Consider the following 18,670-nt stretch of genomic DNA (forward strand, 5'->3'; position numbering starts at 1 on the left):
TTTCCGGTATTTTTATTAAACTTTATATTTTCTCTATTATGAATTTCTCATTGATATTCTTTTCCCACTTATAATAGGTACTTTACTATTTTATAAACCAATTTAGGTGACTCACTTCTACATTTAAAAAAATTAATCCTTTGCCATATTTGCAGCACAAATTCCCAGTTTTTACTCAGATTTTTAATTCAGTTTGTTTTCCAACACAGAAAAATGTTCACTCATATTTTGTGCCTTTATTTTTTTGAGTAATACATTTGAAATTTACTTTTTATGTGGTATGACCTTAAGATCTAAATCGGTACCTATCAAATGTATAGAATAATTTTGTTCACCTTAAATACTCATATTCCTATATTAGCATCCTATATAAATAGGAGCTTCTTTGGGCTATTCTCCTCCATTAGTCTATCTGAATAATCTTATTTCTTAACTATGCTGTTTTATTTTTCTTTTAAATTTACTTATTTATTTTGAGAAAGAGAGAGAGAGAGAGAGAGCAAGCGAGTGAGAGCCAAGGAAGAGGGGCAGAGAGAGAGAATCCATACAGGCTCTGTGCTATCAGCGCGGAGCCCAACTCGGGGCTCAAACCATGAAATGACGACCTGAGCCAAAACTAAGAGTTGGATGCTTAACCAACTGAGCTACCCAGGCTCCCCTTAACTATGCAGTTTTAAACAATGTAACCTCCTAGTTGTTCAAATGTTATCATCAGTATTACAGTATTAATTCAAGTTTAAAATGAAGGCAGATCAAAGGATCTAAATTTGTTTATATTCTTCTTGTAGCCTCCATGAAGCCTCTACCACATAGTAAAATACTTAAGTGTAAATCATTCTTTCTTACGGAATTGTTTCTCCTTCCAAGGATTAAGTGACTTTTAAGCAACTTTAAAACCTTATCTGGTAGAATTAGACTCTAAAAGATCTCTAGATATATTCTGACAGAGAAAACCTTTCCTAATCTAAGATCTTATCATTCACCTGGGATTTGCAAAGTAAACCGATGATTTTAAAAATTAACAGTTGGGTCTTAATGTTTGAAATACTAACACTATAAACAATTTTCTGCAGAAGACCATATTAAAAAAAAATTTATTAGGATTTAAATCTTTCATTAGGCACCAAATGAATCAATAAATAATAATATTCACATATTCTCTTTATAAAATCCTTCAATTAAAGTTAAAAAATTAATGTCATAAAATAATTTTCAATATTTACAACAAGACTTTAGAGATAAATACAAATCTTTCTCTACATGCAAGATCAAACTTCTGCTCACAATTCAAGCTAAAAAATAACAACATTCTCATACATAATTTTAAGATAAATGTTATTCAGCTTAAAAATAAGTAGAAAATAAATTGTAGAGTCTGTAATAATTTTTTTTCAGGATAACAGAAATTAAATTATTTAAAAATTTTTAAAATAATGTCCTGAACATGTGATGCAATGGCTTATATGCCAAGTACTTGCTTTTTAATTGATTTATTTTCAATGGGTGTAAAAACAAAACAAAACTATAGTATAGGACAAAGGGAAGAACTGTATTTATTTATAAATGGAAATTTTTAGCAATTTTATTATTCATAATTATTATGACAAATCAGTCATGTAACTAAATAGCCTTTTTCTTCAGATAATTAAATTTTCTTGTGTTTTCAAACAATGTATTTGCATTAAAATGTTTATTTAATTTTTGAGAGAGAGAGAAAGTGTGAGCTGAGGAGGAGGGCAGAGAGAGAGAGAGGGAGAGGGAATCCCAAGGAGGTTTTGCACTGTCAGTGCAGACACATGCGAGAGATCATGACCTGAACCAAAACCAAAAGTGGGACGCTTAACCGTCTGAGACACCCAGGTGTCCCTGTTTTTTGTTTTTTGTTTTTTGTTTTTGTTTTTGTTTTTTTTAACTAACAAAGAATGAATGCCAGTTAGGTAAACAGTAAATCTGGGGGGGGGGGGGGAATCACAGGAAGAAAATCTAATTAGTTTGAGAATAATAATGAAATTGTTGTTAATAAATTTAAATGTTTTATTACATTTAACCTTTTTGGTGTAAACTTGTATAAGTCCCTTAATTTCTCTGCTTTCATTTTTCATCTTTCTGTTGACTGGCATTCCAGTATTCCCAATTTCTTTGGAAATGAAGATGCAGGAGTTATCATCTGATGTTTAAATGATGACAGAAGGAGAAAAAAGCCCACAGATACATGACTACAAAGAAAGGATTTAAAACAAAGGGCTGAGGACTAAAGCCTAAGGAACATTAATGGTCAATTTCATCACAGCATTTAAGTCTGATGTTTTCTTGTTAATCAGTTGTTTATTCATTTTCTGCCTCCTAAATGTAGAGCTATGAATGCACAGACTTTATTATCCGCAGATGTCTCCATACATGGCATACAATATTCATAGAAGTTGGTTAATTGTGTTTAACAGGCAGAAGAGAAAGGAAGAGAAATGGGGCAAAGGTGGAAGAGACAAAAGACAGAAAGACAGAGAAAAGGCAAAAAGGGGGAAAAAAAAGGAAGAAAAGCTAAATGTGCACCAAGCACCTTCCTAACTATGTCTAGAACTCTTTAACATGCCTTTGCCTTTGCATTCATTCATTTAGTACTGATAAGGATCCTATGAGGTGCATATTAGTAACCACATTTTAGTGATGAAGAAACTAACATTGGGGGTGGGGTAAAAAATCACCTAACAGCAAATAAACTCAGACTGATTTCACTCAAATTCCCTGTTTCTCCACCCTGCCCTGCTGCTACAAAGAGAACATTTAAATAATACTGACAGGAAAGGACAAAAGAACTATGAGTAAACCAGATTTCAACTGATATAATGAATAATAGTATTGCATAAATTTACAAGAAGAGTTATTTTTAAAGTCAATCTATTAAAAGCCGTTAATTGAATTTTCCATAATTATAAACTTAAAAGAAAAATGTTATTTCATGAATGAATAAATAATCATAAAATATAATGGTATTTAAGGATTTTTTTCTTTCATTCACATTAAACTATAAAAGGAAACTGGTATTAAAATGTGATTATAAGTGATGCTTTTATAAAAGTTGCTTTGTACAAAATTTTAAACACAAACTTTAACAGTGTAGTAGGAAAAAGTGAGCTTCAAGTAATTAAGGTAATAACAATAAAAAATTCTTTTAAAAAGTTAGGTGGGGGCGCCTGGGTGGCTCAGTCAGTTAAGCATCCAACTCTTGATTTCAGCTCAGGTCATGATCCCAGGGTCATAAGATCCGGCTCCATACTAAGCATGCTTAAGATTTTTATCCCCCTCCATCTGCCCCCCCCCCCCCCCGGCTCTCCCTCTCTCTTTTTCTGGGGAAAAAAAAAAAAAGATTAGGTGGTCAAGCCTATTGATGTCAGCAATACATAATCCCGAGTGAATTACATGATCTTTTATTTTTAAAATATTTTGTAATTGGGGCATCTGGGTGGCTCAGTCAGTTGACCATCCGACTTGGGCTCAGGCCATGATCTCATGGTTTGTAGGTTTGAGCCCCACAAACTGACTGTTGTTGGTGTGGAGCCTGATTCAGATCCTCTGTCCCCCTCTCTCTACCTCCCACCCTCACATTCTTTCTCAAAAATAAATAAATATTTTAAAAAATGTTTTGTAATCTATTGTGCCCAAAAGACAACATACTTTAAGTACAGAGTAGATCCCAAACTGCTTATCTATCATCTAAAAATTAATAGCATATATTTTTAAAAGAAAACATTTATGCTTAATGACAAGACTAAGGAACAGGGGCACCTGGGTGGTTCAGTCGGTTAAGCATCCAATTCTTGATTTAGGCTCAGGTCATGATATCACAGTTTGTGGGATTGAGCCCTGCATTGAGCTCTGTGCTGACAGCATAGAGGCTGCTTGGGATTCTCTCTCTTCTCTCTTTCTGCCACTCCCCAGCTTGCGCTCACTAGTGCTCTCTCTCTCAAAATAAATAAATAAACATTAAAATAAAATAAAATAAAATAAAATAAAATAAAATAAAATAAAATGTGGCTGGCTCTTATAAAAAATTTTTAAAAGACTAAAGAATAAATAAAGACTAGCAGAAGAATAGGCACACATATTAAATCATTATCATTTCTGTGATAATCAAACAGTCAAGTATCAGCTATTAAAAGACAATAATAGCAGGGGTGCCTGGGTGGCTCAGTTGGTTGAGCAGCTGACTTCAGCTCAGGTCATTCTCGAAATTTGTGAGTTCAAGCTGACAGCTCAGAGCATGGAGCCTGCTTCAGATTCTTTGTCTTCCTCTCCCTCTGCCCCTCCCCTGCTCAGACTCACTCACTCTCTCTCTCTCTCTCTTTCTCTCTCTCAAAAATATAATGCACATTAAAAAAAATAATAAATAAAGGACAACATTAGTTTGCTAAGTGGCAGAGACTATTCTATGTGCTTCAAATGTGTAAACTTAACCATTTCTTACAATGAATCCAAGAGTAGGTAAAACTGTAATTCTCATGTTACACATTGGGGAAAGATGGCAGGAAAAGTCCCTAACTTGCCTAACATCACACAGTTATTAAGTGGGAGAACAGTGATATAAACCCAAGAAGCCTGGCTCTGCAGCTGGAGCACACTCTATAATGATTCTATTGCAGTCACACATTGCAATCTTTAACTCTGTAACCACTAAAGACTTTGTCACTCTGGTAAAATATCACTTCCATTATTATTTACAAAGTGAGAAATATTGCACAGAAACCAACTTCAACATTTAAACCATTTTTTTAACTGAGTGGCATCAATTATAACCTGCCAAATTTTATTTTGAAATTTTGTACCTGTTCATTTCCTCTATAATCATTTACTAAGTGTATATCTAGGCACTGCTAGGCAACTAAATTTTTTGAAATGTTTGAATGCATGGATACATAAAAGTAAAAATGCAGTCAATTTTTAATTAATTATTAATCAGTTACTTCTGTTCCATCTCCCCCACCAAAGCCAATGGCAAGGTCTAAGTCCATTTTACCTTTGACCCACCCTTCCAAAAAACCCCATAAATAATATTCATGTACTAAATAATCAAAAAACAATTGATGAATCCCAAATGACTGAATGACTCTGGGTGATTAAGCCTTCTGATTTATATTAATCATAGTAGATATTTAATTCTTGCCTAACTTTCTCCTTTTATTTTTTTCTTTTTAGGGCTAATTAACCCCTAGCCATTAGTTTATGCTAAAATATTAAGAAAGCAACAATTTAAAAGGTAAGTTTGAAATATATATATATACACATATTTTTCACATATGAATATATGTATATATAAATGAAAAGCAGTTTTTTCATTTGGTTTGTGCTATGCATAAACACATATATAGACATATAGATACATATAAATGAAAAAGTTACTTTTCTTTTACTATTTACTTGATTTGGCCCATATATATACTGCATATGCATATGAGCACAGAAAATAGTTAAAATATAAATTGAAAGCATTTTGAAATTTTAAGCGTTTTTTTTCCACCTGATACTGAAGATATCAGTAAGATATCAAGCAAGATTTCATTCTCTTTTATCATGAACAACATTCCATTGTATGTATATATCCACCTCTTCTTTATATTTAATCCACTGATGGGACACTCAGGTTGTTTTCATATCTTGGCTGTTATGAATAATGCTGCTATGAACATGGGGGTGAGATAGCTTTTCAAGTTAGTATTTTGGTTTCCTTCAGATAAATACCCAGAAATGGAATTGCTGGATCATATGGTAAGTTCTATATTTAATTTTTTGAGGAAACTCCATACTGCTTTCCACAGTGGCTGAACCAGTTTGCATTCCCACCAACAGTGTACAAGGGTTCCTTTTTCTCCACATCCTCACCAACACTTGTTCTTTCTCAACTTTTTGGTAATAGCCATTTTAACAGGTGTGAAGTGATGATACCTCATTGTGGTTTGACTGGCATTTCCCTGATTAGTGATGTTAATGAATCTTGACTTTTGGAAAACATTTGGAAAAGTTAACAAGGCTTTTTCAACATCATCTCAATCATCTCTTAACTTCTCTGTTTTATGTATTAGAAATATATACACCAAATAAACACAAAGCATAATATATAGTTGTAAATATACTTTAGGTATCAGATCCTAGGATAACTTAATAATATTAATGGCCTACGAAGCCACTGAAAGTTCAGCATGATAAAATTCATGCCATAGGGGGGCGCCTGGGTGGCGCAGTCGGTTAAGCGTCCGACTTCAGCCAAGTTACGATCTCGCGGTCTGGGAGTTCGAGCCCCGCGTCAGGCTCTGGGCTGATGGCTCAGAGCCTGGAGCCTGTTTCTGATTCTGTGTCTCCCTCTCTCTCTGCCCCTCCCCCATTCATGCTCTGTCTCTCTGTCCCAAAAATAAATAAACATTGAAAAAAAAACTTATAAAAAAATATAATTTATAAAAAAAAAAAATTCATGCCATAGGAAATCTAGAAGCAAAAATTTATTAATCTACAAAACTTATATATTAATTCAATATTAACATAATAATCAACATCTATAACTGACATTGTTATTCACCAAAGCTGTCTTTATTATAACAAAAGGCTGGAAACCATGTAAACATGTCATTCCTTTGCTGAGAATCTTCAATGGCTTCTAATTTCTCTAACAGTTAGCATCAAAGTCTTTACAATAATCTACATGACTATATGTCTACTCCTCTGTCCCCATCTCTAATTTATTCTCTTTTACTGTGCTCTGGAATATTCTCATTTCAGGCAGTCTCATCATTTGCTCCTTAGTTCTTTCAGATCTTTGCATAAATGACACTTTAATAATGAAGCCTTCCTTGACAACCCTATATACAAAAACATTGCCCAGGGTGCCTGGGTGGCTCAGTCAGTTAAGAGTCCAACTTCAGCTCAGGTCATGCTTTCATGGTCCGTGACTTCGAGCCCCACATTGGGCTCTGTGCTGACAGCTCGGAGCCTGGAGCCTGCTTCAGATTCTGTGTCTCCCCCTCTCTCTCTCTGCCCCTACCCAACTCATGCTCTGTCTGTCTGTCTCTCTGTCTCTCTCTCTCTGTCAAAAATAAATAAATATTTAAAAATTTAAAAAACAAAAACACCTCCCGGGGTGCCAGGGTGACTTGGATGATTAAGTGGCCAACTTAAGTGACTTAAGTTGATTAAGTGGCTCAGGTCACGATCTCATGGTTTGTGAGTTTGAGTCCCCTATCGGGCTCACTGTTATCAGCACAGAGCCTGCTTAGGATTCTCTGTCTCCCTCTCTCTCTCCCCATCTCCTGCTCTCTCTCTCAAAAATAAATAAACATTGAAAAAAAAAAAACAACACATCCCATCACCCTTTTTCTTCTTTTTTTTATTTTTCTCCAAAGAACTTACCACCACTTCACATATATATTTAATTATATGTTTAATATTTAATATATTTACTATTTAATATATATATTTAACTGTTTATACCCACTTAGAGTGGAAAGTCCATGAGAATAGAAAAAAGTGTTTATCTTGTACACTACTACATCCTCCAAACTAAAATGATATAGGACACCTGACAATAAATATTTGTTGTTTGAACAAATGAAAAAAAAGCAACTGTATATGCACTATTACGAAATGATACCTAAAATATATTAGGTTAAAAAGCAAGGTACAAAACAATATTGTTGTATATACTACCGTCTGTGTAAGAGCAGGGGGCATATAATGAACATTTATGTTTTCATTTGCATACAATGCTTCTAGAAGGTTACCTCTGAGGTAGAAAACTGGGAAACTAAAAAAGAGACACAAAGACCCCTTTATTTGTACATGTACATGTACTACTATGTACTCAGAGAAATTAATTAAGGCTTTGCCTTTATAAATAAGAAATACATAAGATAATCCTACAGAAAATTCTATAAATTATAACTCAGTATCTACTAATTTACATGTGAACTAAGGTATATTATAGAAAAAACTGAAATAAAACCCATGTTTTAATAACACTTCATATACATTATCTCATTTCAGTGTCAGAAATCTTATCAGGCAAGGTGGATATATATTCATTTCCTCATTTTACAGAAAGGAAAACTCAGAAATGTTAAGGAAACTGACTGTGGTTACAAAGCAGAGGCAAAGCTCAATTCGGGTCTCCTGATTTTTTGTCTCATACTTTTCTCAATGTATTTGATGAGCAAGTCTTTGAATTTGCATTTAAAGAAAGAAAGTGTACCTGATAATGAAAACAGAAAAAGCTTCAATGATGCTGTCAACCTCAACTGATAGTCAGTCCATTTCAGTGTTTAAGTATAAAATTGAAAATATCAGACAGTACTGTAAAATGGACTACTACTGAGTCATAATGACAGACAATATTTAGTCAACAAACCATATATTTTGTTGGTTGTAAATATAACAAAACAGGATTTTATTGATAGTGCTGTTCAACTAAGCAGAACTTACTCAATAAGATTTGCAGAGAAGATAAATATATATTGCATATTAGTCTAGCAAAAGAGCTTAAAAATGTGCAATTTCAGAAACATCAAAGTAAAGGCAATTATCTTTCAGAATAGCTAACCATATTTAAAAAGTAAGAACTCATTATATAGTACCATCAATTCTAGATATATCCGACATATAAGAAAGATTCAACAAAAATTATCATATTTGGTGCATAGCACATGCTATTATAAAGTAAAACAACTAGATTACTCTGGAGTGAAAATAAAATCGATTTCCTCAACTCAACAGATACTGATTGAAAGCTTACGTTCTTACATCTAGACAACTAAAAGCAAACATGAAGAAAGGTGATACTTTTAAATTAATTAATTAATTAATTTTAAAAATAGTAAAGTCAGCTAATGATACTCAGGGATTAGAAAATTCTGGTATTTCCATCAGTATCCAAGGACAGTCAACAAAGAGTTCCCTTCCTAATATTTTCCAAAAGGCAAATTCCTCTGTCCTGCACAGCTAGAATTGAAGGATAAAATAAAATAAAATAAAATAAAATAAAATAAAATAAAATAATCCTTGGGTTTAGAGAACATTTAGACAACTCAAAATGCCTTTAGAATTATCAGCAGCACGTTTAATCTGTCAACAACCCAATCAGAAAAGAAAGGATTTCTCTTCTAATTCAGTATTTCCCAAAGTATATTCCATTGCACTATGGTCCCTTTAGGATACTCTCTGAAAAGGAATTAGGTCAATATTTTCAGAGACACTACATCCCATGCTATACTTCCCTTCATAGGCAATGGATATTAAAAGTTCCAAAAAACCTGCAGTTAGTACAAAGGTTTCTTTTGCCTTAATCCAGCATGTCCCAAATTCTGGAACTCATTTCTCCTTGGAATACTTGAAGGACACCAAATTACCTTGATTTCCTACTACCTCACTGGTCACTCCTTAGTCTCCCACCAGGTCTTCCTTTTCTAGACCAACTAACTTGAAGTGCCCCAGAGTTCAGTCCTTGATTCTCTTTTCTTCTCTATTCTCTCTCACTTGGTGACTGCCTATAGTCAAATGATTTTATTATTTTTTTAATGTTTATTTGTTTTTGAGAGAGAGAGAGACAGAGAGAGAGGCAGAGCGTGAGCAGGGGAGGGGCAGAGAGAGAGAGGGAGACACAGAATCACCCACATGGAGACAAGGAAATATTATAAACTACTCAGAGAACAAAAGATTTACTAGCTAAGATTTTCAAAACCCAAGTAAAAGAAAAAACTTCAGAAGTTCCTCTGTAAGAATGCATATACACATAGTTATTAAGAATCAAGAAAGGGTCCTGGTACATATAGGATAATACTTATTATCATATAGGATAGTAAAGGAGTCACAGAATCTGAAGCAGACTCCAGGCTCTGAGCTCTCAGCACAGAGCCCCATGCAGTGCTCAAACTCACCAGCTGTGAGATCATGACCCGAGCCAAAGTCGGATGCTTAACCGACTGAGCCACCCAGGCATCCCTAGTCAAATGATTTTAAATACCATGTGATACCTAGACTCTCAAATTTATATCTCCAATCCAAATCGCACTCCTGAACACAAGGCCCAAATACCAAATTTTGACAATGACTTGTTTTTTTAGAAAGACAAACTGAAATCTTGCTCTGCCTCATCATAGCTACTTAGGTATATCTTTCCATTCACTCGAAACAAATTGTATTCCTGTAGTTCTCCTGCTAAAAACCTTAAAATCATCCTTGACTATTCTCTCTCATAACTCACATTTAATCCATAGGAAATCTCCTGGGCTCAACCTTCAAAATACATCCAGAAGCTAAACACTTCTTGCTACTTCCCATGCTACCATCCTTGCCCAAACCATGATCTTCTATAATGTGGGTTACTGCAATAATCTCATTCTTCCATCCTTATTCCCTTAAGTAAATTCTCAACATAGTTGCTGCAGCAATCCATCTAAATAAAAAGTCAGAGCATGTCATTCCTCTGTTATTACTCTCCACCCTAGTGGCTTCCCATTTCACTCAGAGAAAAGTCATAAGCCTTAATTATGGTCCACAAAGCCCCAAGGTCTATTCCCTAATACTTCTCTAATCTCATTCCCCATACTCTCACCTTCCCCTCCACTCAGACTTCCTTAATCATACCTTGAATAGTCCAACATGCTCCTGCATTATAGCCTGTGCAACAGGTGCACCCTCTGACTGAAACGCTCTTTCCCCAGAAACGAAGGGGTGTAGTAGCTCCTTGTGTCCAGTCTTTGTTCAAATGTCAACTACCCAGTGATGGTTATTCTGACTTGGATTTAAAATTGTGTCCCAACTTCTAGACCCCCAACCCTCTACCCTGCTCTGTTTCTATTTCTTGGCATTTAGAATCTTCCAAAATAGTATATAGTTTATTACTCATTTATTAACTGCCACTCACTACAGAATGTGACCTCTAAGAGAGGTTTTTTTTAATTAGTTTTATTCACTGATGTATCTTAAGCCATCTAGAAATGTGCTTGACTCAATAAATATTGCTCAAATGAATAAATGAAACATACTTATGCCCAGACAATGGAGAATTTTTGCACAGTACTTAATATTTATCATACTCTCCTTGGAATTTTGGCCAAAATTAGACCTAGTTTTAAAAAAAAGACATTAAGATGGCTTCTCCTGACAGAGATGATTATGTTTTCTGTCTCCACAATTTTTTTTTTAGATTTCTGTAAATAAATAGATGGGCTTTCACTGTAATTGAATTTTAGAGCCAAAATAAACATCAACACCTCTAAGAACCTGACTATACAATCCTAACTCTGATTATACATTTTAATCACATGTATAAGAATACACAATCAAGGCGCCTGGATGGCTTAGTCGGTTGAGCATCTGACTTCGGCTCAGGTCATGATCTCACTGTCCATGAGTTCAAGCCCCACGCCGGGCTCTGTGCTGACAGCTCGGAGCCTGGAGCCTGTTTCAGATTCTGTGTCTCCCTCTCTCTCTTCACCCTCCCCCACTTCACTCAAGCTGTCTCTCTGTCAAAAATAAATAAACATTAAAAAAAATTTTTTTAAATGAATACATAATCTGTGGCCCATCTTAGTGGTACAGTTCTTTAAGGCACTCCTCCACAAAAGCATTCACTACTGAAGCATAAGTGTATTGGTTAACACTGCCATTAATTTGAGTCATGTAACTTACAGATTAACACCGCTCAATTAATAACAAAAATGGGAACAACCATAATAATTTAAATATTTCATATTCATTTATCACATTTTCAAATACTGCCTTTTCTTTCAATAGAGACATCTGAATATGTTTAATAATCAAGTTATACTATTCAGAACCACGTAAACTAAAAATGACTAAAATATCAGCTATAGCATCATCAACTATGATAGTTCTATTTATGGACCACATACAGCTACTCACAGAAAAAGCCAAGGACATACCTCAGGCTTTTTTAGCCTGGGCACTACTGATATTTTGAGTTGGATACTTTTTTGTTGGGAATATGAAGGCAAAGGTTGTCGTGTGCATTATAGGATGTTTAGAGGCATCAGTGGCCTCTACCCATCAGATACCACTAACTGTAACAACCAAAAATAACTGGAGACATTGCCAGATGTCCCCTGGAGGGCAAAACTGTCCTCTTGGTGAGAACCACCAACCTAAGATGGAAAGGAAGAAGGAAAAAAGGAAAAGAAGAGAGGGAGGGAGGGAGGAAGGGAGAGAAGGGGAGGGAAAGTATTTATACTAGGCATTCTTAAATAGGTCATGAAAATATAAAATGTAGTTGAATTTCTAGTTGGTGGGTTTGAATGTGTTTACTGTAGTTTAAGAATGTAAGTAAAAAAAAATCTATTTTTAAACAAAATCAGATGTGTTGTGAAAATAATAAATATATCATCAATCTCAGACAAATAAGATTTTACTGTTCTTAAGAAGAAAAAAATAATAAATAGCTTTCTCCTTATTTCTTACTTCTATCTTAGTAATAACACCCTACCTTCTGTCTTCCAGGAATAAAAACATTTGCAGTCTTTGTATTCAGTTTTAAAGGCCAGAGAAGAGCTTTTCCTCTGACTCTACAGGTGGTTCCCAAAAATGTTCTCCAGGTGACCTGACATGACTGACAAATCTATTTTACATTTACAAACAAGTTTAACAGGGCCTGCATATTAACAAGAAAAACAATTTGTCATAGCAAAAGAATTAATTTTTATATTCATTTATTACCTAGATACTTCTCTTTCAAGTTTCTCATTTGATTACTCTTTGGCTTACCATAGATGTAACTGATCGTGCATCTTCTTCATAATTTACTACTGGAGGTGGCTCTTTCCCATCGTTTTCTTGTACTTTTTGTTCTAGTAATTCTTTCTGTGCTGTAAACTTTGCCTCAGTGCATCTCAACTGCTGGACTGACTGTTTCAGCTCTTCAAGTGACTGTTTCTGGCTTAGCAGAAGCACAATACTGAAAAAGAACACATTAAATATAAATTAGTTCAACTTCTTTAAGAAACAGAGCCTTTCAAGGAAACTATACATGTATTACGCTTCTGCTTCCTTTCATTTTCACCTTTATAACAGTCCTTCAGAATCATTAGAATGATAAAACCAAACAGCTTTCGCATCATCACGATAGTTACTAAATGTTAGCATTAGCAAAATGGAAGAAAATATTTGGAAGCAAAAAACAAATTCAAGATGCTTTGAAATATATTATAATGTATGGTGTTCATTTTACTTTACAACTAAGCCATCTACCTCACAGAGTACAGACCCTTAGGTTGAGAAGTGCAGGGCCTAAAATGAATTAATATGACTAAAGCAGAATCTCAATTTACTTCAAATCTCAAATGGAATACAGCTGAAGTCAGATCTGTGCCTCAGGTAAAATAAACCAAATCAAAGTGACAACCTGGGAAGAAGCTGTGTTTATTTTGTGAGGGGTGTGTTTTAAGAGTTGAAGAAAGCTGTTGTGATGAGGACTCAGGACTGAGCTGTCACTGAGGAAATGAGCATAAGTCCCCAGATCTTTCCAATACATCACTATAAAGATAATATACTTCCCCAATTCTTTACAGAACTACATAGGCCACATGTTGCCTTTCTGTGACCTTTTATACCTTGAAATCTGCCCCAAAGGGAATTTCAAACTAATTCACCCACATTAAAGCCACAAGAAAACAGGGAGTGGTGGTGGGGAACAAACACCTCTAGAAACACTATTATATATAGTATACTAATATCTTAAAGAACTGTGCCATGTACCATTGAAAATAGGTAATTAATATGTAAGTGACAACAGACTGTCAATAAGGGAAAACTTCAAAACTGGACAATAAGATCAGAAAATGTTACTTTCTTAAATTGGAATTTATCTGGATCGATACTAATTGAATAAGTAATCATAGGCAGAAGAAATGCCCACTAAGAGAGATCTGTTTATACATACAATGTTGATCAATATTTTGAAAACTCAATTTCAATCAAATTGAACAGGGTACAACCTCAGGGAATGCTATTAGGAGAGCTAAAATCTCCTCATTATACTGCAATGAGTTTCAGGTGAAACTGACAAAAAGAGAACTCAGGTGGAGAATTGAGTGAAATTTGGGAAAAGAACTAATGAGCAAAGTTTTTGTTTTAATGTTTATTTATTTTGAGAGAGAAGGTGAGCAGGGCGAGAAAGAGACGGGGAGAGAATCCAAGCAGGCTCTGCGCTATCAGCACTGAGCCTGATGCAGGGCTCAATCTCATGAACCATGAGATAATGACCTGAGCTGAAATCAAGAGTCAGATGCTTAAAGGAGACGCCCAGGCAGCCCAAGATTATTTATAACAGAAACCTAGCAATGTTCAAAAGACAAATCGCCCTAACCAGTCGAGTTCATGGCCAAAGTAATGAAGAAGGATATACCATACTGTCAGAGCTCATTACTACCTCCCAAGTAAAATCATCATGGCATAATGGTAAGAGTATAATTATATCAAATGAGAACAGATTCAATTTAATGGCTTAATCATGTTGATTTTCTCATCTTCAGTTTTAGCATGGGAAAAATTGATAATAATACCAAATTGTCAGGGTTGTTCTGAATACAATGAGATAATATTTAAAAACTTGTTAGCATAGTGCCTCCCATCAAGTAAGAATTCAGTAAGTAGCAATTATCATTTATATCATCATCATTCAACAGTCCGTGAACTGTGTTCTAAATCCACACAGATTTCCTGATAAATTCCTACTGGTTTGCATATTAAGTAATAAGTCCTTTCTTCATAATAAATTGGTTATAGATCTTTTTCTCTGTGAATCTCTTCAGAGAAAGTTCATTTTTAAAGGTCACTTTTGTGAACACAAATTCATAAGGACTGAGTTCTGGAAAAAATTACACCCATATGAACTTAAAGCTTCTTGAAGGTTCCTTCTTTGTATCTCCTCACCACCAAAAGAATCGCATGACAGAAGGATAGGGCACAATTTAAAATGTACCAGGTAAGATGGTAAAAACATGTATTTATGTACCTGCAGAATGAGTCCAAAAAAGAGGGTGAATGATTTCACAAAAGTATACCAATTAATAGGAAATTATACTTGAAAATAATAATGCTCTAAAACCATTACTACTACCATTAACCTTCTGTAAATCAAATTCCTAAAGACCAATAGGGAAAAATGCAAAATAAAAAAATAATAATAATTAAAGGAAGGAAATAAACTTCAAAAATAAAATATGAAATAACTAATAAGGAGCGATAATTACAAAATAGTAAATATGAATAGAACATTAGGACAAAAAATTCAAAGAAATACATTTATGCAAATGTAGCAAAACACCTACATTTGATTATCTCTTCAATTGTATAGCAGGCCCCCAAAAACGACTACACCCTTCTCTCCAGAACCTAGGAATATGTAAACTTATACAGCAAAAGGGAATTTTGTAAGTTAAGGATGGTTGAATGGGGAAGTTATTTTAGATTATCCAGGTGAGCCCAATATAAACATAAGCATCTGATAAGAGAGAAGTAAAAGGGACAATGTCAGAGAAGACAATGTGACCAAAAAACAAAAAGGGGGGGGGGGGAGAAAAGGCACTGTGATGTGGAGCCAAGAGCTAAGGAATAAGGAAAGTCTCTAGAAGCTGGATAAACAGAAAAGTGGATTCTCCCCAAGAACCTGCAGAAGAAATCAGCCCCATCAACAACTTGCTTTTAGGCCCACAAGACTCATTTCCAACATCTGATCTCCAGAAACTCATTTCCAACATCTGATCTCCAGAAATATAAGAGAATACATTTATATTGTTTTAAATTACCAAGTTTGTGGCAATTTATTACAGCAGGAATAGAAAACTAACACAAACCCTAAGAGAGATGATACCTGTTTTGGGCCCATTTTAAATGACTAAACTAGGGGCACCACCCATTTTTTGTTGTTGTTTGTGTATTTATTTATTTATTTATTGAGAGAGAGACAGCAGGTTAGGGGCAGAGGTGGAAGAAGAGGGAGAATCCCAAGCAGTCTCTGCAATGTCAGCACAGAGCCTGATGTGGGGCTTGAACTGCGAACCATGAGATCATGAGCTGAACTGAAATCAAGAGTCGGCCCGCTTAACTGACTGAGCCACCCAGTTGCCCTGGGTGTTCAACTGCTGATTTCAGCTCAGGTCATGATCCCAGGGTCCTGGGACCAAGCCCTACCTCAGGCTCTGTGCTGAGCATGGATCCTGCTTAAGATTCTCTCTCCTTCTGCTCCTCTCCCCTGCTCATTCTCTCTCTCTACCTAAAATAATTTTTTTTAATGGCTGAAATATAAGAAACATTATATGGTTGTATAGTATGCATAGCCAGTAACAACCAGGATATAGACTTAAGAGAAAAAAAAGAGTTAGAAGTATTTTTCAACCAGAAAATGACTGTATCACATAAATTAGTTTTAGCTTCATTAAATACTAAATAAAATTTTTAAGGGATTAAACCATTACAGAAAGTTGAAATAAAAAAAAAAAAAAAAGAATAGAAATACCGGACAATCCAGCAATTCCAAATCTGGACTTTACCCAAAGAAACAAAAACAATAATTCAAAAAGATACACACACCGCATTTTCACTGCAGCATTATTTACAATAGCCAAGATATGGAAGCACCCTAAGTGTCCATCAATAATGAATGGATAAAGACAATGTGGTGTTGGGTGGATATATATTATTCAAATATATATAAATATATATATATATAAATTTATAAAATATATATAAAAAATATACATCTACATAATGAAACATATACTCAGCCATAAAAAAAGAATGAAACTTGACTTTTTTTTTTTAACAGAGAGAAATAGCTAGCATATGAGTGGGGGAAAGAGAGAGAGAGCAAGAATTTTAAGCAGGCTCCATGCTCACGGTGGAGCCCTATACGGGGCTCAATCCCATAACCCTGAGATTATGACCTGAGCAGAAATCAAGAGTCAGATGCGCAACCGACTGAGCCACCCAGGTGCCCGAAATCTTGCCATTTGTGACAACATGGATGGACCTAGAGGGTATTATGCTAAGTAAAAATAAGTCAGGCAGAGAAAAGCAAACACCGTATGACTTTACTTATATGTAGAGTCTAAAAAACAAATCAGAACAGAAACAGAAATGAACTCATAAATACAGAGAGAAAACTGGTGGTTACAGAGGGGAGGGGGTAGGAGGACAGGAAAAATATGCAAAGGGAGTTAAGAGGTACAAACTTCCAGTTATAAAACAAGTAAGTCATAGAGGTAAAGTACAGCAGAGGAAATACAGTCAATAGTATTGTAATAACTTTATATGGTGATAATAACTAGATTTATCATAGTGACCATTTTGTAATGTAAACAAATGTCGAATCACAATGTTGTACACATGAAACTAACAATGTTGTATGTCAACTATACTTCAATAAAAATAATAAATTAATGAATTAAAAAATTTTAAACCACATATAAAGTTTAGAGAAAAGGCTCTTTTTATTTTTTTTTTATTTTTTTTTTTTAACGTTTTATTTATTTTTGAGACAGAGAGAGACAGAGCATGAACGGGGGAGGGGCAGAGAGAGAGGGAGACACAGAATCGGAAACAGGCTCCAGGCTCCACGCCATCAGCCCAGAGCCCGACGCGGGGCTCGAACTCAAGGACCGCGAGATCGTGACCTAAGCTGAAGTCGGACGCTTAACCGACTTAGCCACCCAGGCGCCCCGAAAAGGCTCTTTTTAAACATGACTTCTCATGGCATTTATAATCTCTATACTAAACTATTTCACCTTTACTTTACCCTGAATCATAAATAGGGTCTTCCAAAATGATAAACATAAAGGAGAAAAGTTAGTATTTTCAACAAATGGTGCCGCACAAGTAGTCATCCATATGCAAGAAATGAATCAAAAACAGACCTTATATCATTCATAAAAATTAACTCAAAATGGATCAGACATAAAAGTAAAACATAAACTACAAAACTCCTAGAGGATACATAGGAGAAAACATAGATGACATTGGTCTGGTGAGAGCTTTTTTTAGATAAAACATCAAAGGCACACCTGTGAAAGAAATAATTGATAAACTTCAGTTTATGAAAATTAAAAACTTTTGCTCTGTGAAAGACAGTGTCAGGAGAACAGTAAGATAAGCCATAGACAGGGAGAGAACATAGGAAACACATACGTCTGATAAAAGACTATTATTCAAAATACACAAAGATCTCTTAAATGTCAACAATAAGAAAACAAACAACCTGATTTAAAAAACAGGTCAAAGACTTAACAGACACCTCACCAAAGAAGATATGCTCATGGAAAATAAGTATATGAAAAGATGCCCCATACCATGTGTCCTCAGTGACATGCAAATTAAAACAACAATGAGATACCTCTATCCAGTGATGAGATGACCAAACTCTAAAACACAGACAACATCAAATGCTGACAAGGATGTGGAACAATAGAAGCTCTCATTCATTACTGGTGGGAATACAAAATGGTGCAGCTACTCGAAAAGATGGTTTGGGAGTTACTTACAAAAGTAAAAATACTCTTACCATATGATCAAGCGTCACACTCCTTTATTTACTCAAAGGAATTAAAATTTTGCATCCACACAAAAGCCTGCACACAGATGTACATAGAGCAGCTTTATTCATAATTGCCTACACTTGGAAGCA

The 18,670-nt window shown here is 34.9% G+C and overlaps 1 protein-coding gene across 3 annotated transcripts in view; it reads right to left on the reverse strand.

Annotated features, from left to right (window-relative positions):
• Positions 1-18,670, reverse strand: part of FER (FER tyrosine kinase) — a 453,694-nt gene that overhangs the window by 303,941 nt on the left and 131,083 nt on the right. For all 3 annotated transcript variants that reach the window (XM_086685926.1, XM_086685760.1, XM_086685844.1), the window contains one exon: positions 12,757-12,946. In XM_086685926.1, coding sequence (XP_086542052.1) covers positions 12,757-12,946 — 190 coding nt within the window. The remainder of the gene's footprint in view (positions 1-12,756; positions 12,947-18,670) is intronic.

This window comes from Puma concolor, chromosome A1 (genome assembly GCF_028749965.1).
Source record: "Puma concolor isolate L17-30 chromosome A1, mPumCon1.1.hap2, whole genome shotgun sequence".
NCBI lineage: Eukaryota > Metazoa > Chordata > Mammalia > Carnivora > Felidae > Puma > Puma concolor.